Source organism: Leptopilina heterotoma, unplaced genomic scaffold (assembly GCF_015476425.1).
Source record: "Leptopilina heterotoma isolate Lh14 unplaced genomic scaffold, ASM1547642v1 Lhet_17, whole genome shotgun sequence".
Classification (NCBI taxonomy): domain Eukaryota; kingdom Metazoa; phylum Arthropoda; class Insecta; order Hymenoptera; family Figitidae; genus Leptopilina; species Leptopilina heterotoma.
The window spans coordinates 1,179,990-1,204,812 of record NW_025110886.1 but is presented as its reverse complement, the minus strand read 5'-3'; the positions used below and the strand labels follow the sequence as shown (position 1 = coordinate 1,204,812).

General features: G+C 27.1%; 1 protein-coding gene across 1 annotated transcript; it reads left to right on the top strand.

Annotated features, from left to right (window-relative positions):
• Positions 1–24,823, top strand: LOC122499591 (putative uncharacterized protein DDB_G0289263). The gene is made up of 3 exons (XM_043608039.1): positions 1–94; positions 23,729–24,492; positions 24,554–24,823. Exons 1-3 carry the CDS (start codon positions 1–3, stop codon positions 24,821–24,823), a joined length of 1,128 nt encoding a protein of 375 aa, XP_043463974.1.

Below are 24,823 nucleotides of genomic sequence, written 5' to 3'. Positions count from 1 at the left end.
ATGATAGCGAGAAATTGCCTCGGAGAATTGAAGATAGACACGCACCAGTTAGTTGTGAAGAAAGGCGCAAGAAAACCCACGCGTAAATTCACTGGTGAATGACAGGTGCGCTCACAAGGACGTGAAACATGTTTTTCTAGAGGGAAAAAAACAAAAGAGTTAGTTTTCTTCGAAAATTTGCGAGTATTTTGTTTTGCTTTTTTGGTGATTATAGTAATTGACCATACTGAAGATGGTGAGCCCAACTGCGCAACTTTTCGTTACGATTTAATCTACTGCGCAGCGAAATTGTCCAGACGCGTAAAGGCTGCGCAGTACTGCAAAAACGGACCAATAGCTGCGCAGTAAAGTTGCATAATAGCTTAGAAGCTCTACCTACCCATTAGTCCACTTCTACATCAAGGAAAAAATTCCTCGCGTCTAAAAATTTATTTTTTTAATATTCCGAACTGAAAATCTATTTCTTTTTTCGAACTTTGAGTCAAGAAATTGTTTTTTTTCCTGTTGGCACCGCTGGAAAATTTTGCTGCAACAAAACCAGGTAGCCGCGAGAGTTACAGGCGACGAAACCGCAAATTAAATTAGCCCCACAGTGAACGAGCGCAGCAAGAAAGCGTTGGCTGCTCGGTATTTAACCCCGCTTAATTACCAATTAGCTGACAAAAAAAACAAAAGAGTAAGAGTAAATCTATTATGACCGCAGTACGAATGAAAAAAAATCACTCGCCATATAATTAAATGCACTCCTCTCGACTGCGATTTATGAAAATTTAGTGATGAAGCAAAAAAAATACGATGGTGTGATAATCCTCTTTCTGAATTGGAAAAAAGTTCTTTTGTCTGGAAAAATAAATTAAAATAAAATTTTCATTTAATTCAAAATCGTATTGATAAGGATTCTTAACATTTTAGTGATATTTCTGAACTGTGTGAGTATTAATTATATTCATCAATGAAAATTTTGTTGCTCTGTTTTTTAGTAAATCACTACGTTTCACAACTTTTGGGACCATCTGCGCAGCTTTTCATCAAACTCTAATCTACTGCGCAGTTGAAATTGTCCATACTGCGCAGTAGATCAATTTTCAATTTTACTCTGCGCACTTGTTTACAGAATGAAAAATAAGTAGCAAAATGATAAATAGTCACTTGACATTTCATTTCTATTAACAATTTCAATTAATTTGGATTTATTAAAATTTTCTATGCTCCAGATTGGATAATTATTTTCTATTTAATTTTTAATTAAAAAGTTTTTTAAAAAAACGCTAGTTATCTTGTTAGAAAAAATAGAAATATTTATTGAATAATTGAATGTTTTAGAAAAATTTAATTCTGATAAAGAATTTTACTCCGCAATCTTGGATCCGCCATTTTGAATTTTGAAAAGCAGACATTGAATTCGTAAACAATTTTCACTTTAAGGCTGCGCAGTAGCACGACTTTGAATTTAAGGCTGCGCACTTGTGCCTTAATTAATTTAACGGCTGCGCAGTGGGGGCTAAAGCAAAAATATTACTAATTTTAGTATTTCAGAAGTCAATTTTTTCACTTTATAGCTGCGCAGTACAGTTTTCTATGAGATTTAGGCTGCGCACTATTTGCTAAAGTAATAAATAAGCTGCGCAGTCTGTCTCTGATAAAAATATTACTAATTTAAGTATTATAGAAGTCAATTTTCACACATTTTAGCTGCGCAATGACATTTTTTTTATATTTAGGCTGCGCACTAGTTTTTAAAGTAATAAAGAAGCTGCGCAGTAGTGTCTAAAGCAGAAGTGTCACTAATTGCAGTATTATAAAAGTCAATGGCCTCACTTACTGCCTGCGCAGTACCGTCTTTTCGAGATTTAGGCTGCGCACTAATTCCTAAAGTAACAAACGAGCTGCGCAATGGTGTCAAAAGCAGAAATGTCATCAATTTTAGTATTATGGAAGTCAATTTTTTCTTTTTATGGCTGCGCAGTGCCGTTTTTTTTTAATATTTAGGCTGCGCACTAGTTTCTAAAGTAATAAAAAAGCTGCGCACTGGTGTCTAAAGCAGAAATATTACTAATTTCAGTATTATAAAAGTCAATGGCCTCACAGTTCCTAAATTAACAAACAAGCTGCGTAGTGGTGCCAAAACCAAAAGTATTACTAATTCCAGTATTCTAGAAAGAAATTTTTACACCTTTTGCCTGCGCAGTGCAGCGTAGTGGTTCCTAGAGTAACAAATAAGCTGCGCACTAGTTCCTAAAGTAACAAACAAGCTGCGCAGTGGTGCCAAAGTCTAAAGTATTACTAGTCTCAGTATTCTAGAAGTCAATTTTTAGACCTTTTGGCTGCGCAGTTGCACTTTTTCGACATTTAGTCTGCGCAGTAGTTTCTAGAGTAACAAATAAGCTGCGCAGTAGTTCCTAAAGTAACAAACAAGCTGCGCAGTAGTGCCAAAACCTAAAATATTACTAATTTCACTATTCTAGAAGTCAAATTTCACACTTTCTGCCTGCGCAGTGCCATTTTTTCGACATTTAGACTGCGCAGTAGTTCCTAAAGTAACAAATAAGCTGCGCACTGGTGTCCAAAGCAGAAAAATACTCTCCTCAGTTAAAAATAAAATTAAAAAAAAAAGAAATTCCTCATTCCCATGATGAACTTTGCGTCACCTTGGGCGGGACCCTGAAGAGGAGAGTTTCTCCCCGTGGCCCGAAGGCGTGTACCGAGACACTCATCTCCGCGAGGTGTACACGTCGTAGCCGGTGCATAGCGTCATTATGCTCACGTCACTCAAAACATCTCCCTCTACTCTGTTGGGGTCCAAAAAGGCGCGCAATACAAGCCGCGAGCCACGACCACCGCCTCCACAATATTTCTCTTCTTTTTCCTCTTTAAGCTATATATCCCTCTAACATCCCCCTATCGTCTCGTCACGTTTCATCCCAAACAATCATTTATAATCACACGCAGATAATATTCCACGAAAAAAAAAATAAATTTTCTAAAATTCAAGATAAAAATTTCTCTAAATTTATATCTGATTTTTTTTTATTGAATAAATCAACAATGGATCACCTCGGGTGTCTCAAGAACACCCGGGTTCATTCTTCTCATTTTTTTTGTCAAGCGGTGCGAAAATAACACCCAGGACGTTTTTCCAGAGTCAAGTGATTCCAATTGTTAAGAAAAATAATATTCAATAAAAAGGTCTCAACTCTTTTTTTTTTTTTTTTTTTTTTTTTTTTTTTTTTTTTTTTTTTTTGAAGTAGTGAAAGGAACAAACAATTTGGGGGGGCCTTCTTATTGAAATAAGAAGATGAGACGATGTTAATGATAAAGCACAAAAGGATGAACCCTGGTTTGACGCGTAGGCGAAAGGAAAGAGAATGAGATGCTTTTTGAAGGAGGAAAGAGAGATAGATAAATCCGGCCTCGCCCTTTTTCCTTTCCAATGGACCATTCTAGTGCAACCAAAGCTTGGTGCAATCCACTATAACCCATAATTAGAGGGCTTTTGCAAAAATTATATGCGCGAACGTGTGTCCCCTTGTGGTAAAATATCGGCTTAATAATAACAGTTGGAGAGCACCGCAATTATCAGAAAAACCCCCGAGGAGATCTCTCTCTCTCTCTCTCTTTCTCTCTCACTATGCGTCTATTTATTCCCACTTTTTTCACAAATAATAATGAAGAACCAAAAATAAAAAAAAAAGAGGAAGGCACTATAAATTTTTCGGACCGGAAACAACGTGGGCGCCTGATTTCTAGGTGCGTCATTATGAATAAAAAAAAAATATAAGAAAGAAATTTTCGTGTGTCAATATAGTTAATATTCATCTTATATACGTATACCTCTAGAGATGATATTGCACTTTAGTGTATTCGTATTGTCAAGAGGATTTGAAATTTAAAGAGAAAATAATTCTCCAATCTGAACAAAAAAATTATTTTTTTATTCTTATTGTCGAATTGAATTTTCAAAAAATTTAAACTTGCCATGGCATAATAAGTTTAAATTTTTGAAAATATAAATAGACAAAAAATTTAAATAGTGCCATGAAATTTTAATAATTAAATTTTTTTTGCAATTTACAGACTTAGCAAATTTACATATTACAAACTTTGCCAGTTTTTAAAAATTCAAAATGGCGGATCCAAGATGGCGTAAATTTTTGTAAAAATCTAATGAAATTTATTTAGACTTCACAGCAAAAATTTAGCAAAAAAAAAAAAACAAAATTTAGACTTCAAAGTAGCAAAAAGTAGTTTTCAAATTAAAAAAAAAAGTATAGAGAAAAATTAGCTATCGAAAAATTAACCATGACGACCAAAAAAATTAATTTTAAACACTTTACAAAACTGACAAAAATTCCATTGTATATTTTATTTTCATGACTTTTTCCTAATTTTCATGAAAAATATTTACCTCTTTCTTATCCTGGTAATAAATTGATTTTCTGCAAAGATTTTTATTATTGATAAAAAGAATAATTTAATTCTTACGGAGATTTAAACAAAAATTTTTTTAAATAATTGAATTCTGTTTGGAAATTTTATGAAAATAGTATAGATATTGAAAATCATTGAATTGCGAAAAGTTTTTAAAAATAATTATACTTTACAATGAATTCTATTAAAATTCATGACATTAATAATTGAATTTTTGTGTGGCATTTTATTAAATTTTTTTTTAAAATAATTGAACTCCTGAAAAGCATTTTATTATTTACAAAAATAATTGAATTCCTCCGAACGATTTTACTAGAATGTTATTAAATAATTGAATTTGCAAGAAGAAATTCATTGATTTTAAAAATAATTGAATTTTGCAAAGAATTTTATTAAAATCCCTAAAAAATAGTTGAATTTTCGGAAACAATTTTGTTATTTAGGAAAATAATTTAATAATTGCGAAATTTTTTTTTAATGTTTACAAAGAATTGAATTTATGTGAAAAAATTTGTTATTTTTTAAAATAATTGAATTTCCAAGAAGAAATTTAGTGTTTTTAAAAATAATTGAATTCTTGTGATAAATATTGTTATTTATTAAAAAATTAAAATAATTGAATTTTGCAAAGAATTTCATTAAAATCCCTCAAAATAATAGAATTTTCGGAAACAATATTGTTATTTAGAAAAATAATTGAATTATTTAGAATTTTTTTTTTAAATGTTTACAAAGAATTGAATTTTTGTGAAAAATTTTGTTATTTTTGAAAATAATTGAATTTCTGCGAACGATTTACTAGAATTTTTTTAAATAATTGAATTTCCAAAGAAGAAATTTATTACTTAAAAAAATAATTGAATCCTTCTGATGAATATTTTTCTTATGAAAATAATTGAATTTTGCAAAGGAATTTATTAAAATCCCTCAAAATAATTGAATTTTCGGAAACAATTTTGTTATTTAGGAAAATAATTGAATTACTGCGAAAATTTTTTTTAAAATGTTTACAAAGAATTGAATTTCTGTAAAAAAAATTGTTATTTTTGAAAGTAATTAAAGTCTTCGTAAGAATTTTATAAACATTGCTTTAAATAATTAATTTTTTGAAATATAAGAAACATTATAAAAATTTTAATTTAAATAATTGAATTTTTGTAGAAAATTTTATTTGAAAAAAATAATTGAATTCCTGGAAACGATTTTATTAGAATTTTATAAATTAATTAAATTTCTGGGAATAATTTTATTATTTAGAAAAATAATTGAATTATTGAGAAAAATTTTATTCAAACGTTCATAAAGAATTGAATTTCTGTGAAAATTTTTGTTGTTTTTGAAAATAATAGAATTCCTGATAACAATTTTACAAGAATTTTTTAAAATAATTGAATTTCCAAGAAGAAATTTATTACTTTTAAAAATAATTGAATTCTTGTCATGATTATTAATTTATGAAAATAATTAAATTTTGCCAATAACTTTATTAAAATCCCTCAAAATAATTGAATTTTCGGAAACAATTTTGTTATTTAGGAAAATAATTGAATTATTGTGAAAAATTTTTTTTTAAATGTTTAAAAAAAATTGAATTTCTGTGGAAATTTTTTGTTATTTTTGAAAATAATTGAATTCCTGCGAACGATTTTATACTAGAATTTTTTTAAATAATTGAATTTCCAAGAAGAAATTTATTACTTTAAAAAATAATTCAATTTTTGCGACGAATATTATTATTTATGAAAATAATTGAATTGTGCAAAGAATTTTATTAAAATCCCTGAACATAATTGAATTTTCGTATCAATTTTTTATTTAGGAAAATAATTGAATTATTGCGAAAATTTTTTTAAAAATGTTTACAAAGAATTTTTGAAAATAACTGAATTCTTGTGGAAAATTTTATTTGTAAGAATAATTGAATTTTTTGAATAATTAATTTAAAATAGTATAAAAGTAATTGAAATTCTTCAATGAAGTTTTATTGTTAATGAAAATAATTTATTTCTTGCTTAGATTTTTATAAAAATTTTTTTAAAAAATTGAATTTTCATTAAAAAATGTTATTACTAGTGAATGTAATTGAATTTTGGATGAATTTTATCAATTTTTTTTTAAAATAATTGAATTTTTTTACGGAATTTCATGAAAATAGGTACTTGAATTGAATTTCGATTATTTTTTGAAAATAATTGAATCGTTTTAAAGAATTTGATATTAATTTTGGAGAATATTTTTTTTGATTTCTATATCAGCGAATTGAAAGAAGAATTATTTATGAACTAAATTAAAAATAAATTAAATCCTGCTATGAATTTTTTTTTTTTTTTTTTTTTTTTGAGACAATAATTGAATAGTTGGAAAAAATTTTATTAAAATTTTCAAAAATAATTGAATTTCTGAGAAGAATTTTATTGTTTATGAAAATAATTGAATTATTGCGAAAAATATTATTACAGTGTTAAAAAATAATTGAATTCTTCGCATAAGAATTTTATAAATATTGTTTTAAATAATTAATTTTTCCGAAATAATAATAAATATTATGAAAATTTCATTTTAAATAATAAAAACGGTGTCTTTTGTCAAAATTCAAAATGGCGGATCCAATATGGCGGAGGAAGAAAAAAATTAAAAAAACGTTCTCTATAAGTTTTTGAAAATCACTACTCGGGGATTTTTGAGGTCATTGTTGATTATACAAATTCAATGACCGTTTTATGAAATTCGAAAATAGAATAGCAATATTGCGGACAAATATTTAAAAATTGAACTTAGCTGTCAAAAATTGCCAATTGACTATATTTTCTTTTACAAAAATAAATTAAAAATTGAAACTCTCTCTAAACATCCGTAAAATATTTCATTGTTGTGCAAAAATAAATTTTTTTTTTTCATTTTCGAGGTGTGTCAGATATATATATATGAATGAATGAATGACAGAACCCAAAAAAGACCTTGTTTCGTGTCAATATCAATTGATCGTAACAGTTCTACATCCACGCTTATTTTGATCCATCAAGTGTATACATACAATATAATATGTATGTCATAGTCATTCTTTTTTTTTTTTTTTTTTTTTTTTTTTTAATAAAATCTGGCAGTCATTCTTCTATATAGTGGATCGACACGAACATGAATGAACATGAGTGAATGAATAGAATGATTGAGCAAAAGTATAAAATCTGAGACAGATTTCCAGTGAAAAGGAGAAAGAGCTAAAGAGAGAGAAAAAAAAGTCTGCGGGGTCATCGACAAACTCCTACATGCTCGTGTTTACAAATTGTCTAATCGTCTCGACGAATCTTAATGCCGGATCTATTCAGAGGTGGAGGACTGTGCGCGTATTCGAACAATGGATCTTTACTGACAATAAGAATGACCGATTTTATTTTTTTTATTTCAAAACAGGCACAATTTTTTTTTTTTTTTTTTGAAGCACTTTGAAAAGGAAAAAATTGTTTTTTATGATGTACCCATCATTAAAAAAACAATTTTTTCATGATAAATATTACATTTTTTTCAAAATACAAATAAAAATATTTTTTAATAACTTTTATGTAATATAATCAGCCATCTTGGATCCGCCATTTTGAATTTTAAAAAGCAGTCACCGAACTTGTATGTAGAGACTCCAAAAAATCCATAGTCGTAATTTTGATAAGATTAAATTAAATTTTTAAATTTTTGTCCGCCATATTGGATCCGCCATTTTGAATTTTCAAAAGCAGACACTGAATTCGTAATTAGCAACTCCGAAAAGCCGAGAGTGGTAATTTTCGAGACTTTACTTAAAATTTTTTATATTTTGTCCGCCATCTTGGATCCGACATTTTGTATTTTGAGAAAACTAAATTAAATTCGAAATCACCCAACTTTAAAAACTCTAATTACCACAAAAAATTCAAAATTGATGCTGTATTAAAATTGTGTTTTTAAACTTTAAAGAGCAATTTTTTTTTTTTTTTTTGATAAAATTTTAAGAGAAAAATAATTAACAGGTGTTAGTTTGTAAATTTACCCCATATTATTTGGTTTACATATATATCATTGGGAATGAAGAAGAATTATGGATAGGGCAAGAACACTGCGGCCTTCCTCATGACCGCATGAGTCTTTAATTCTTCGCACACATTGATTCGAGGAGTGACGAATGGTTTTAGGGTCGAGAGAGGTGTTAGAATGGTGTCCATGCCAAATCCTTGTGTTACTTCCAATTTGCCTTCAAAAATAGCCTTTAGAAAAAATTAGTTTCAATTTTTTTTCCATTCTTGATTTAAATTTTATTATTTTAATTAAATAAAAATAAATAAAACACTAAGTACAAAAAAAACTTTTTTTCCAACATTCATTTTCCTTTTTTTTTCTTTTAATGTAAATAATATAAATCAAATAAATAAAAAAGTTAATAAACGAAAATAAAAGCAAAAGAAAGTTAATAAGCGAAAATAAAACAAAAAAAAAGTGGATAAACCAAATTTTTTTCCTTAAATTCGGAAAAATGAATTTAATTTCGGTATTTTTTTTATTAACTCCATTACTAATGTGTAATAAAGAAAATTTTTTGTTACTGCGCATTGGTTAGATTAATCTGGAAGCGACTGCGCAGCGAAAGAACGCACGCTAATTTACTGCGCATCGCTTTTCTGATCCTGCGCAGTAGAATTCGGTTCACGAAAATGCTGCGCAGTAACTGTAAATAGTTTGCTTCAAACCTTCATTTTCAATATTTAAAAATTTAAATCATTAAGACTAATAATTACGTTATTATTTAATTAACACTAATAATTAGACTACTATTTTAACACTAATAATTAGACTACTATTTTAACACTAATAATTAGACTAATATTTTATTAATAATAATAATTAACATAAATTTATCAAAAGTTCAATTAAATGTCATCAGAACGTGTACCTATGTTATTATTATTATTATTATTATTCAACCTGTTAACGATCTCTCTATTGAAATCAAGAAAAAAAAATTTTTTTTCCTTTCTCTTCGTCTAAAGGAACAATAATTGTTTCATCATTGACGGAAGGGGGTTTTTCCAAAGACAAAATAATTTCTTCTTCTTCTTCATTTTTTTTTTTTTTTTTTTTTTTTGCATGCAAATAACAGACCGTGAATGTGCGACACCGTTATTTTGTGTAGCCAAAGGGTTAAAACTCTGTTTCAAAAGACAATAGAGATGTCCGAATGCAATGAGTTGCGTGGGTGGACCCCCAGACAGACACACACTCACTCACTCACCTTTCCACCATACGGTCCTCATCCATTCAGTTCCCGTTTCACAGCCCACGCTTTTTTTTTTTTCTATTGATCATTGTTATTCACAGACCTTCAGAAATAAAGATCGGCCAATGATCTTTTTTCTCTCTCTCACTCACTCTCTTCTCAAAAAGATGACTGATAATCACTCTATCACTCTAGCCCCCCCACTTGTAAACTTTTTCTTTCAATTTTTTTTTTCATTGTTAGAATTCAATTTTAGTTCAATTTTTATCTTTATTTGTATTATTTTTACTATTATTATTATTATTGTATTGTATCACCCCCCCCCCCTCCATCAATAATAAGTTATTTTAAAATTCATAAACTAATTTGGAGGTTTTTTTTATTTTTTTTGTCCTAAAAGCCTTTAATTAAATATAGACCTAACTTCGAGGTTATATTTGCCCTCTGACCTACGACCTACTATGACCTACAGTTCAAGGGGGCACCTCAATGATGCACCTAAAAGTGGGATTCAATTTTTAACCGAGAAAAATATTTCCAAATAACTTCAGAGGTGCCACTGCTTCTTCTCCATGTTCAAGGATGCACCTCAAAGATGCACCTAAACGTAGATTTGAATTTTAACAAAAAAAAAAAAAAAAAAAAAAAAAAAGTGACAGAAAATTTTTCAAAGCATACATAAATAACATAAACTACAGAAGTGTAGGAAAAATTATAACAAAGCAACAATATTTTCAAGAGACAAATTTCACTTCCTGTACAATGTTCACAACTAAAGAAAAAATTAAAAAAAAAAAAAAAATTTTTAATTTAAAAAAAAATTTACAAATAATTCATTTATGAAAAAATAGTGACAGAAAATTTTTCCAAAGCAAACATACATATAGCAGAAGTGTAGGAAAAATTCAAACAAAGCAAAAATATTTTCAAGAGACAAATTCCACTTCCTGTACACAATGTTCACAACTAAAGATTGTAAACTATAAGCCTCATGGGAGGTAACAAATAATATTAAGCGAGAGTGTGTCTCCTCCTGGTGTCTCACCGCAGTCGTTATATGTGGAAGGCGTCTTCTTTTATAATGTACAAAGATAATAGTAAATACCGCGACATACACACCAAGAGTATAATGTCTTGAGTTGGGAAAAAAAGAAAAACCATCAATGGTCACGGGGGAAAAAAGAGAAAAAAAAAAGTTGTATGAAAATAGAGATACAGAAAACCGCGGCTTTTGCCACTTTTTGTTTCCGGGGTCACACGTCGAAATAGAAGTTTTCAAAACCTCCAAGCATCATCATTCTCGTTACAAAACGTAGTTTTACGGCCTGCCAAGAAGCTACCTACGCGGACCGTCGACCACAAATCTTTTCGTTTCACAGATAGGCATATTCGATTTTATGCTCTCTTCTGCTATATGAGTGTCTCGACCCTTTTTCTTCTTCTTCTTCTTCTTCTTTTCCTTCTTTTTCTTCTTCCTCTCATATTCTTCTTTTTTCTTCTTTTATACTTCCCTTTTTCCATTCATATCTAGTCATACAGTTTAATTGCTTAACAGTTATGTAACAGAAATTGAAATTTTTCTTTTAATCTTTGATCCTCGCGTTCTTTTTTTTTTTTTTTTATTAAAGATCAAAAAAGTGGTCTTCAGAATACAGTCTAAGGGTTTTTTTTATTTTTAAATTCTTTTTATTCTTAAGTCGCATATGAATCATTAAAAAATTATTCATTTTCAAAAATACAATTTGACAGTGTTTTTTTGTCGATGGTAAAAATTATGTTTTGCAATGATGTTATTTGAGTTGTTAACGCACTTTTATTTTTAAAAAATTTGTTTTGAGTTATTAACGAATTTTTATCAATAAAAATTTGTTTTGAGTTATTAACGCATTTTTATTAATAAAAATTTGTTTTGAGTCATTAACGCATTTTTATTAATATAAAAATTTTGTTTTGAGTCATTAACGCATTTTTATTTTTAAAAAAAATCGATTTGAGTAATTAACGTATTTTTATCAATAAAAAAAATTTGTCTTGAGTCATTAACACATTTTAAACAATAAAAAATTGTTTTGAGTTATTAATGCACATTCTTTTTGAGTCATTAACGCATTTGTATAAATAAAAATTTGTTTTTAATCATTATCAATTTTTATTAATAAAAAATTCGTTTTGAGTCATTAACGCATTTTGATTTTTTAAAATATTGGTTTTGAGTTATTAACGCATTTTTATTTATTTATTTATTCAAAAATACACAGGCTGTTATTGACCATATCTATTTTTTATTAATATACAAATTTTTGTTTTGAGTCGCTAACGCATTTTTATTTTTTTAAAAAATTGGTTTTGAGTTATTAATGCATTTTTATCAATAAAAAAATTTGCTTTGAGTCATTAACACATTTTAAACAATCAAAAATTGTTTTGAGTTAAAATCGCATTTTTATCAATAAAAATTTGTTTTGAATTATTTCTAATTTTTATCAATAAAAAATTCATTTTGAGGCATTAACGCATTTTTATTTTTAAAAAAATTTGTTTTAAGTTATTAATGCATTTGTATCAATAAAAAAATTGGTTTTAAGTTATTAACGCATTTTTATCAATAAAAAAAATTTGATTTGAGTAATTAACGCATTTTAATCAATAAAAATTAATTTGAGTTATTAACGTACATTTATTTTGAGTTCTTAACGCATTTTTAACAATAAAAATTTATTTTGAATCATTAATGAATTTTTAATAATAAAAAATTCGTTTTTAGTCACGCATTTTTATTTTTTAAAAAAATTGTTTTTGAGTTATTAACGCATTTTTATTAATATAAAAGTTTTGTTTTGAGTCATTAACGCATTTTTGTTTAAAAAAGTTTTTTTTAATTTTTACCAATAAAAAAATTTTATTTGAGTAATTAACGCATTTTAATCAATAAAAAATTGTTTTTTTGTTATTAACGCACATTTATTTTAAGTTATTAACGCATTTTTTATCAATAAAAATTTTGTTTTGAATCATTAACAAATTTTTATTAATAAAAAATTCGTTTTGTGTCATTAACTAATTTTTATTTTTAAAAAAATTGGTTTTGATTCACTAACGCGTTTTATTTAAAAAAAAAATTGGTTTTGAGTTATTAACGCACATTTATTTTGAGTTATTAACGCATATTTATCAATCAAAATTGGTTTTGAGTCATTAACGAATTTCTGTTAATAAAAAAAATTTTTTTTAGTCATTAACGCATTTTTATTTTTTTCTTAAATTTGGATAAATGAATTTTACGAATGATGAAAGAAAATATTATTTTTTAAGGGATTTTTTTAAATACACTACCAAAAAATTTGGTTCTGACAAAAAAGAAACAAAAAACTTTTGTTTCAATGAATTAACGCATTTTTATGAGTTTCTAAAAATCCTGTTGAATATTTGAAATACAACATAGCAAGAAAAATATTTTTTATTGTTAAAAGTTTTATATGAAATAAATTCTGACGGTTATTCAGCTTTATTTTTTTCGACAGTAAAAAATATTTCCCAGCATTATTCGTTTTATGAGTCATTAACGCATTTTTATTAAAAAATGATCAAATTAATTTCACGAGTGTTGATAGAAATATTTTCATAAATTGATTTTTTTAAACGAACTGCGAAAAACTTTAGTCTCGTAAATAGGTGCAAAAAAATAATTTTTTCAGTGAATTAACGCATTTTTATGAGTTTTTTAAAAGACTGTTAAATGTTTCAACTTTTAAAAAAAAAAATATTTCGTATTTTTAAAAATTTTATACAAAAATCATTCTGACACAGTTATTTATATTTTTCTTTCGTTACAAATAATAAAAAAATAGTTTTCAGTATAGCAGTTTTTGCATTTTTATGAGTTTTAAGAAAATTTTTTCGAAAATGAGAAAAATTCTAAAAAAAATCGTCTTTTACGTTGAAAAGTGCAATGAAAAGATTTAATTACAAAATTTCTATTCAGTCACTGTTTTGTGAATATTTTTCATATAGTTATTAATTAACGCAAATTTATGAGTTTCAAAAATTTTTTTAAAAGTTTCAAAAAAGTTTTAAAATTTTTTTGATTTGAAAAAATAGTGAAATAATTAAATGAAATTAGAGTTATTACACTTTCTTTCGTTCTTAGAAATTTTTACTTTCAAATAATTTTCAAGTAGAAAATTAACGCATTTTTTAAGAGTTTAAAAAAAATTTCGAAAAACAAAAAAAAAAAAAAAGACTAAGAAAAATACACTTTCGCGTTAAAAAATCTATCCAAAAAAACAGTTGATTACAAAATTTTCCCAAAACAAAAAATTGATTTCAAAAGAAAAATTCTTCTTTTAATTTTAATTTGCCAAATTAAGAATAATTCCCTTGAATTCAGTATCAATTCTCCCGCGTTTATCGTTGAGTGGTTTCACAAGTTTGACACGAGTTGGCAAAATAGCTCGTGACAAATCTTAGTCGAGTCGCTTAAGCGCATAAAACTCTCCTTATCCCCGGATGGCTTTTGTTGGAAGGGAGAAAAAAAGTCATGCTATTTTTTTCCATGCCATTCTCGACACACATTTTAATACTAGATATATACTAGTCGTGGATTTTTTGTGTGTTAGTGTGTGTGTGTGTGTGTGTGCGAACGAATGCGAGCAGTTCAGCGAAATGATTCTATTAATTTTTCCATCGAGAACGTCACTCGTGCATATCGCCCTTTTCTTGCCTTGGAAACTCTCTTTTCCTCCCCCCCCCAGTACAAAATATTTTTTTTTTCCTACTAAAATTCATACTCAAAAATTCTTTGATCGTAGTTTATACTCAAAGCAAGGTGTAACTTTAAAAGGTACATAAATTTCTTGTTAGAATTCTCCTTTGAGATGAAAATCTTTGGTGAGGTATAAAATTTTATTATGAGTCGTTTTTGCCGTGTTATATCAGTTAACGCAATTTTATGAGTTTTTGGAAAATTTTGCGCTAACGCCTTTTTTTGGATAAAATTGTTATTTTTTCAATTTGGAAATTTTCAAGAAACCGAATTCTAATACCAATTACAGTGCTTAATAATTTTTTAAAATTATTTTTAAATTAATGCAATTTTATGAGTTTTCGAAAAATTTTGCTACAACTTTTTTTGGAAACCTAAAGTTTTGATTTTTTTCAATATCGAATTTTTAAGAATCCAATATTTTAGTATTCTGTCCTTTCAATTTGACTTATATGTTTTAAGAATATTTCTTGAAAATATTTTTAAATTAACGCAATTTTATGAGTTTTTGAAAATTTTTGCTAACGTATTTTTTGACGTTAGCTTTTTTTGTTATTTTTTTCAATTTGAATTTTCAAAGAACCAAATTTTAGTACCAATGAATTTTAAATTGACAAATATTTAAAGAATATTTTTTAAAATTATTTTTCAATTAACGCAATTTTATGAGTTTTCGAAAAATTTTGCTAACGCTTCTTTTGCGATAAGGTTGATATTTTTTTAAAATTAGAATTTCCAAGAAATCAAATCTTAGTACCAATTGCAGTGCTTACAATTTGACATATGTTTTAAAAATATTTTTTGAAATTATTTTTAAATTAACGCAATTTTATGAGTTTTCGAAAAATTGTGCTAACGCCTGTTTCTTTGGATAAAATTGTTATTTTTCCTTTTTAGAATATTTAAAAAATCGAATATTTTAGTGCACATTGCATTCAATTTCATGTGTTTTAAAAATATTTTTTTTTTGAAATTATATTTGAATTAACGCAATTTTATGAGTTTTCGAAAATTTTTCTAACGTCTCTTTTTTAAGATAAAATTTTTATTTCTTTCAATATTGAATTTTCAAGAATCAAATATTTTAGTACTTTGTCCTTTCAATTTGATGTATATTTTAAGAATATTTCTTAAAATTATTTTCAAATTAACGCAATTTTATGAGTTTTCGAAAAATTTTGCTAACGTTTTAGATAAAATTGTTATTTTTTTATTTGAATTTTCAAAAAACCAAATTTTTAAACCAATCACTTTCAATTTGACTAATGTTTTAAGAATATTTTTTGAAATTACTTTTAAATTAACGCAATTTTATGAGTTTTCGAAAAATTTTGCTAATAGTTTTTTGTAAATAAAAAATTTTTTTTTTAAATTGAATTTTCAAAAAATCAAATTTAGTATCAATGACTTTCAATTTGACAAATGTTTAAGGAATATTTTTTGAAATTATTTTCAAATTAACGCAATTTTATGAGTTTTCGAAAATTTTTGCTAACGTCTTTTTTGTAAATAAAATTATTATTTTTTTAAATATGAATTTTCAAAAAAAGCAAATTTTAGTAACAATGACTTTCAATTTGAAAAGTGTTTTAAGAATTTTTTTTTTGAAATTATTTTCAAAATTGAGGCAATTTTATGAGTTTTCGAAAAATTTTCAAAAAATGAATTTTTCGTTTGAGAAAAAGAATAGTTTATAGTTTTATCGTTGGTTAAATTTTTTTCTTTGCAAAAATTTGCAAAACTGCATAAAAAAATTACAAAGAATTTACGAGTTTTCAAAGATTTAAGAAATTTGAAAAAATTTCACAAACTGTTTGTGATGGATTGTAGCCTATCACAAACAGGTGTTTGTGAAATTTTATTTTAATTAAAGGAAATTATTTATTTTATTTATTATTATTTTTAGTTTATTTTATTTTGGGAATTATTTGTAAATTTCTATAGAGTAAACTAAATTGACTTTTAGGTGCATCTGTGAGGTGCATCGATGATGACTAAGAACTAGGAGGAGGGCCTCTTAATGTCAACTCTTAAAAAACACTAGCAAAGTGCAATATTCTCGAGTTATATTTTTGAGGTGCATCCCACATGATTTTTTTTCTCTTCCTTCTGAATTTTATTTTTCAGGTGCACCTGTGAATTTTTTAATTACAAAGAATAAAAGAAACAATATTACCTGTTAAATATATAACTTTAACGAATATTTGAGTTGAATTTTTAAGCATAAATGTGAGGTGCATCGCTAGAATAGTGACAGATGCACCTGTATTAAAAAAACTATCTTTTAAGGTGCACTATTCAAAAATTAATTATTTTTACAGTGTGTGGCAAAAAATGTTTAGTCTACACCCGCAGAAAAGAATAAAAAAAAAAAAATCGAAGAAGAAGAAAAAGAAGTTACAGGGAGTATATATTGTTGTGTAGCAAATGTGGGATGATAAATGACTCGCGACGGGAGAGTATTTAAATGAAACGATCTTTCTCCCCGTGTCTTCTAACAAGTGGGGTGAACCACCAACGAAATGACTTTTAATAAGAGTCTCTAAGGCATCTGTCGATAGTCGATGCTTCCTCGAGGGCAAATAACGTTTATTGGTGAGGGGGGGTTGGGCACTGGAGGAGAGAATTTTTCTCCGGACAGTGTGAAGAAAAAAGAAATTATTTTTTTTCTAACCCTCAACGTTAAAAGAAAGAGTATGGGGAGGGTTTAAGAAAAAAAAAAGTCAAGCATGCAGAAAGAAATGGCCATTTGAAACGATGGGGTCGCCACGAGAAAATAGAGGGTCGACAATATAATGAATTCAGAGACAAATGATTATACTAATGTGCAGGACTAATTCTATTGTTTGTAAAGACAATGTCACTTGTTTAATGATTCAGAGTTTGAAACTTTTTCAAAGGAGAAAGAAATGCTTATTATAATGTATGTATATCTTGTAAGACGAGAGAAAAATATTCTTATAGAAATTGCACCAGATTTGTGTTGTTTCTTTTTAGTGAACTAAAAGTTTGATTTTTTTGTTGTCGATTCAGATTTGCAGTTCTTTGTGCCTTCTTTTTTTTATTCTTGGTTTATTAATTTATTTAATTACAAGTTGTAGAATTTTTATGGTGCTTTGAATTCTTTTGGATGCACCTCTAAATGTGTCGCGCACTAAAATGCATGCAAAAACTATTTAAGAAAGTGCCTTCAAAGTTTTTTAATTTAATTTTTTTGGATGCACATAAAAAATTAAGGATGCACTTAAAAGAACTTTGATGGTTTAATTCTTTTGGATGCACTTCAAAAATTAAGGATGCACTTAAAATTATGTACTTTGGTTTTAATTCCCCAGGTGGAAAAGTTTCACGTTAGCTAATGTTACTAATGTTAGACTAACGTTAACTAACGTTAGACTAACAGTAGTCTAACGTTAGACTAATGTTAACTAACGTTATAATCTGATATTAGTGATCAAAAAATGTCGTTAAACTAACGTTAGCCTAATTTTAGTCTAGAGTTAGTTAACGTTAGCCTAATGTTAGTCTATAACGTTAGTTAACGTTAGTAGCATTAGCTAACGTTAACTAACGTTAACTTTTCCACCTTGGTCCTTTGGATGCAGCTTAAAAGTGATGTTTTAAAATGCAAATCAACAAAACAATTAAGAATGCACTTAATACTTTTGGATGCATCTCAAAATGGGAACTTTAAAATGCACCTCAACAATGACTTGTTCAGCAACATTCCAGCAACAATCCAGGTGGATACCCATCCATAGAAAGGAATTTTCAAGTGGCTGGAAATAATTTTCATGTATTTTTGTTTCACTTTGGATGGTCTGCAAATAAAAATCGATTTCGAATTAGATTAAACAAGTATAGAGTATATATTGGACAAGAAAAACATTAGAAGTCTTTTTGGTGGTTTGAAGGACATGAAATGCCATCACGTCTTTGGTGTGTCAGGACCTCCATGCATTCCAACGCTAGGAGGACATCTATCACAAACCCCCACCCCCCCCCCTTCCTCCTACACCATCAGCTTATTCGCAATTGAGAACTGCGAAAGAGAGAGAGAGAGAGAGAGAGAGAGAGAGAGAGAGAGAGAGAGAGAGTCTGACCGCACCGAAGGTCGTATAGGAAAAGACGACATTCGCACGACAGTTGGGACAGACAGACGGATAGACGTGCACTCCTTCCTTTGTATTATGTGCGGGCAAAGGAAGGACAATGCACGTGCAAAGGAGACAGCGCACAAACCAATGGACAGTGTGAAAATTCTTTTTTGTATGGTATGCCAATATATCGCCTTTTCCCTTCGTACAAACCCACACTCCTAATACGTGACGCCTCGTAAGAATGCAACTCCTCACCATCCCTTGAGGAATTCGTTTGAAAGAGAGGATGCCTGCCTTCTTAAAACAAATAAATACTTCCTGCCTTCTCTAACTCCTTTTTTCTTTCTTTTTTTCTTCTTCTTTTTCGCGTTATAGCCTTCAATTTCTGATTAATGTTGGAAAGGTTCGAGTGTAAGGATAAAAAATGTCCAAAAAATGGTACAGCATTGTAACTCGAGGGTTCTGATTGTATATATGGTAATCAGCGCCACTTTTCAAAAATTCAAAATGGCCGAACCAAGATGGCGAAAGCTTTTTGGAAAAATCGAATGAAATTTATTTTGACTTCATACTCGATAATTAATTTTTAAAAAAGTAGCATTCAAACTAGAAAAAAAGTAGTGAGAAAGTATAGCTATCGAAAAATTAAACTTGACCATAAAAAAAAACTCGTTTTAGACACTTTGAAAAACTGACAAAACTTCATATATTTTATTCTACATTTTATTCTATAATATTCATTCTATATTTTATTTTCCACCCTCTTTCCTAATTTTCATCAAAAATATTTACTTCTTTCTTATCCTGCTAATAAAAATGAATTCCTGCAACGAATTTAATTATTCATGAAAAAATTTTGATATTTATAAAAATAATTTAATTTTTGCGAAGAATTTTATGAAAATTTTTAAATAATTGATTTCTCACGACTAATTTTAGGCAAATTCAAATTTTAATTATTGGATTCCTCAGAAATTTGTATTATTCGTGAATAGAATTAAATTCTTACAAAGATATTTATACAGAAAATTTTTTAAATAATTGCATTCTGTTTGGGAATTTTATGAAAACAGTAGATATTGAAAATCATTGAATTGTGAAAAGTTTTTAAAAATGATTATATTTTACAAAGAATTCTATTAAAATTTTCGAAAATAATTAAATGTCTGTGTAGAATTTTATTAAATTTCTTTTTTCAAAAATAATTGAATTCCTGAGAAGAATTTTATTATTTATGAAAATAATTGAATTCTTGGGAAGGATTTTATTATAAAATACTTTAGAATCGTTAAATTTTCGGGAATAATTTTTTGTTATTTATTGACATAATTGAATTCGTTCGAAGAATTATATTTATGTAAATTATTGAATTTTTGGAAGAATTTTATTAAAATCTAAAAAAATTATCCAATTATTTCAAAAAATTTAATTTAAATTTTATTTCAAATAATTGATTTCTTTCGATGAATTTTATTAAAATAATTGAAAATAATTGAAATTCTGTGAAAAATTTTAACATTTTTGTTAAAAAAAAATTGTATTCCTCCAAAGAATTTAAAAAAAAAACATTATTTAAATAATTCATTTTTTTACGGAATTGAAATTAAATTTTTAATAATTTTTTGAGCAATTCCTATAAAATTGTACTATTAAAAATAATTGAATTCTTGCGATGAATTTTATTATTTAAGAAAATAATTGAATATTTGCAAAGAATTTTATTAAAATTTTCAAAAATAATTAAATTCCAGAGAAGAATTTTATTAATTATGAGAATAATTGGATTATTCTGAAAAATTTTATTAAAATGTTTAAAAAATGGAATTTCTGTGAAGAATTTTGTTATTTTTGAAAATCATTTAATTCCTGCGAACGATTATAATATAGAATTTTTTAAAATAATTGTAATTCCAAGAAAAAATATATTAGGGGAACATAGTCTAGGTCGGCCACCTTTTTGACTTTTGTTTATAACTTTTTTTTAAAAATGAATTTGGACAATTGAAGTATATGGTTGGAAAGTCCTGTTTAATAGGAACATTTTTTCTGTACAAAGTAAATTGACAGGTTTAAAAATGAAAAAGTTATAAAGATTTAAAAAAAAAAAAATTTGTAGTCCAGGTTGGCCATTACAGTCAAGGTCGGCCATGTTTAAAATTCAAAGGGCATTAATCGTTAAAAAATAAAATAACATGTTTGGAGTTACGGAAAATTGATTCTTTATTGTTTACAGTTTGTAACTTAATGAAATAACAAAATAATAACAATAAACAATATAAAAAAATAAATATAAATAAAAAAAAGTTTTGCACTAAAATATTAATAAAATTAAATAAAAATATTAATAAGATGATCAATTATATTATGAGTTATACAGAATTGCAGTTTTTGCAAATGAAGTAGCTCGTCCTCAACTTTGCGCATTTTAAACACATAGTGGCCGACCTTGACAGTAAGTAACATTACCGAATTGTTGTAACCATAAAGAAATACGTTTCGGGATTCGATTTTTTACTTTGTTTTCCTTTCAACCATGAGTCCCACAAATTTTCTGCATACTTGCCTTGACGATTCAATTTGTTTTTTATCTTTTATTAATGGTTTTTCACATTATGCACAAAACTTTTTTTGAGCTTTTTTTGTACCGACGTCACAGAAAACACAATTTTCGATTTTCCGAAAATGTAATTGAACAAAAAGTTAGGTTTCACTAAGACAAGCTTCGACAAAAATGCGCGTAGGTGGCGCTAGTGAACTTGACAAAAAAACGCGAGTGGCCTACCTAGACAGTAGGCCAACCTTGACTACATTCCCCTACTTTAAAAAATAATTGAATTCTTATAATGAATATTTATGAAAATAATAGATTTTTGCAAATAATTTTAATAAAATGGCTCAAAATAATTGAATTTTCGGGAATAATTCTGTTATTTATCGACATAATTCAATTATTGCGAAAAATTTAATAAAAATCTAAAAAAATAATTGAATTACTTCAAAAAAAAATTTAACTAAAATTGTATTTTGAAATAATTGATTTTATTCGAACAATTTTATTAAAATTTTCAAAAATAATAGAATTCCTGAGAAGAATTTTATTATTTATGAAAAATAATTGAATCTTTGCTAAAGAATTTATTAAAATGTTTAAGAAAAATTGAATTTCTGTAAGAAAATTTTTTTGTTTGAAGATAATTGAATTTTTCAGAAGAATTTTATAATGTTTATAAATAAAGACATTCTTGTGGATATCATTATTTGTCAAAATAATTGAATTTTTCGATTAATGAATTTAAAATAGTACTTAAAATAATTGAAATTCTTCGATGAGTTTTACTATTTATGAAAACAATTGAATTCTTGCTTAGAATTTTATCAAAAATTTGTTTAAATATTGAAATTTTATGAAAAATGTTATCATTAGTGAAAGTAACTGAATTATTGTAAAAAATTGTATAAAAATTTTGTTAAATAATTAATTAATTTCATTTTTTCGAATTTTTTTTTTTTAAACGCTATTCTAAATTAATTGAATTTCTGTGAAAATTTTATAATTTATGAAAATAATTGAATTTTGGATGAATTTTATCAATTTTGTTTAAAAATAATTGAATTCTTTTGCTTTTATTGAAAATACTGGATATTGAAAATGAATTTCGAATATTTTTTGAAAATAATTGAATCGTTTTAAAGAATTTGAGACTATAATATTTTAGAAGTTTTTTTATTTCTAGTATTAGTGATTTTAAAGTAAATTCTCAAAAAAAATCAGAAATAGTATCTTTTAGTGGCTGAAATCTAAAAAAAAGTACCCAAATAGTAGTATAACGTAAAAAAGTATATAGTAAATAGTTGGTTTTAGTAGATGAGTGCGAAGTCTGTTTATTATTCAAGAATTTTCAAAGCCACTAAAAATGATTTTGACATTTTTATTTTTTTACAAGAGAAATTTTTTTAGATTTTATTTTTAAAAGAGATGAAATCAAAATTCAATCTTAATAGAACAAATTAATTATCATTAATATAGGTGCATTATTAAAACTTTCATATAAAACTTGTTTTATTACTAAAACTATTACAAATTTTTGATTTATTTTTCCCTTTTTTCAAGCGTTTATATATTGTACATATATACAAGATGCAAAAAAATTTATGGAAAAAAATTGTCCATTGTCGTGCGGCTAATTAAGAAAGAAGAAGGAGAAGAAGAAAAAGCAACTTTAGTGCGTGTAAAAAGTGAAAAAGATTGATGAATTTCCAAAATGCCATTAAACACTTTTCCTCGTCTTTAATTTTCATTGTTGGAGCGTTAAGTGAACATTGAAGCGAGAGAGTTGCGTATATGTATATATACAGCGTAGGCCTGGTATATATATATATTTACAACTAATACACTACGGGGTGGCGCACATAAAGCGGCGTTCATCACACACAATAGACAGCCATGAAACAAAACGGCGGGGCCGTGGCCGTAAACTGGAAATATGTCAAAGATAATAAAACAATTAGCCATAAAACATAACGACCATGTACATATATGCGATCCTCGACTATACGCGAGGTCTATGGTGAGGATATATATATATCCATTATTTCTTTAAATATAGAAGTATAAATATATTTTTCCCTATTATTTTTTATATAATATCATTAATTATATATATTTTTGAATAAATTACATTTTTTATGTTTGGAGAAGCAGTTTTTAAAGGATGCATCTGTGAGGTGCATCCAAAAAATTAGAGTAAAAATTAGAAAATGTAGATTTTTTTTGTTTTATGGTGAAAGATTAAAAGTTGTGAGTTGTGGGGGATTATTCAAAGTTCGCCCTTGACTTGGCACTGGTATAAATCAACGTCTCTCTGCAACACTCTGCGCATATAGCATCGTAACGTCATCCAAAAGCTACAATATGTATATAGTCATAGTGTGTGCGTCTGTTCCAAAGACTATATGTAAGCTCGGTCATCCCTATCTCTCTGTTCGGACGTACATCACTTCCAACCCGTCACCCCTGCTCTTTTTCTACTAGAATGACACCTTATTCTTCCTTAATTCGTCTTCTCTTTCTTATTATTCTTCTTCTTCTGCCTTTCTCTCCTCTAATGTATATACTTTTTGGCGTGACAGTGAAACATAGGAAAAGCTTCTTGCCCAACACTTCAAATTTGTCATTTTCTTAATTAATTTTCAAAGAGTTTGGAGTTTGGTATAATGATGCTGATGATGATGTTCCTAAAAGAAATATTGCTAATGATACTAATGATATCATTCCCAACAGAAATAATGGTAATGATACTGATGATGTTGTTCCTAAAAGAAATAATGGTAATGATGCTGATGATGTTATTCCTAAAATAAATATTGCTAATGATGCTAATCCTAAAAGTAATGTTGAAAATCATGCTACTGATGTTGTTCTTAACAGAAATATTGGTAATGATGTTGTTCCTAAAAGAAATATTGGTAATGATGCTAATGATGTTGTTCCCAACAGAGATATTGGTAATGATGCTGATACTGTTATTCCTAAAAGAAATATTGGTAATAATGCTGATGATGTTGTTCCTAAAAGAAATAGTGCTAATGATGCTATTGATGTTGATCCTAAAATAAATAGTGCTAATGATACTAATGATATCATTCCCAACAGTAATAATGGTAATGATACTGATGATGTTGTTCCTAAAAGAAATAATGGTAATGATGCTGATGATGTTATTCCTAAAATAAATATTGCTAATGATGCTAATCCTAAAAGTAATGTTGAAAATCATGCTACTGATGTTGTTCTTAACAGAAATATTGGTAATGATATTGTTCCTAAAAGAAATATTGGTAATGATGCTAATGATGTTGTTCCCAACAGAGATATTGGTAATGATGCTGATACTGTTATTCCTAAAAGAAATATTGGTAATAATGCTGATGATGTTGTTCCTAAAAGAAATATTGCTAATGTACTAAAGATGTTGTTCCTAAAAGTAATGTTGCAAATCATTCTAATAATGTTCCTAACAGAAATATTACCAATTACTGGTTGCTGTTACTGTTACTGGTGTTGCTGCTGAAGATAAAAATGCAAATGCCAATGATGTTGCTGCTGAAGACAACAATGAAAATGCTAATGATGTTGTTGCTAAAAGTAATTTTGCAAATGTTAATGATGTTGCTGCTGCAGACAACTATGAATATGCTAATGATTTTACCACTAAAGACAACAATCCGAATACTAATGACAATGGTCTCAAAAATAATTATAAAGATGCTAATGGTTGTTGCTATAGATGA

Bases quoted from the DNA above. Each gene is read 5' to 3' on its own strand.
- LOC122499591 (XM_043608039.1), top strand. From the start codon at position 1: ATGATAGCGAGAAATTGCCTCGGAGAATTGAAGATAGACACGCACCAG. The intron at 95-23,728 runs GTGAATGACAGG...TAATTTTCAAAG, and splicing joins ACCCACGCGTAAATTCACTG to AGTTTGGAGTTTGGTATAAT. The intron at 24,493-24,553 runs GTACTAAAGATG...TGTTCCTAACAG, and splicing joins CTAAAAGAAATATTGCTAAT to AAATATTACCAATTACTGGT.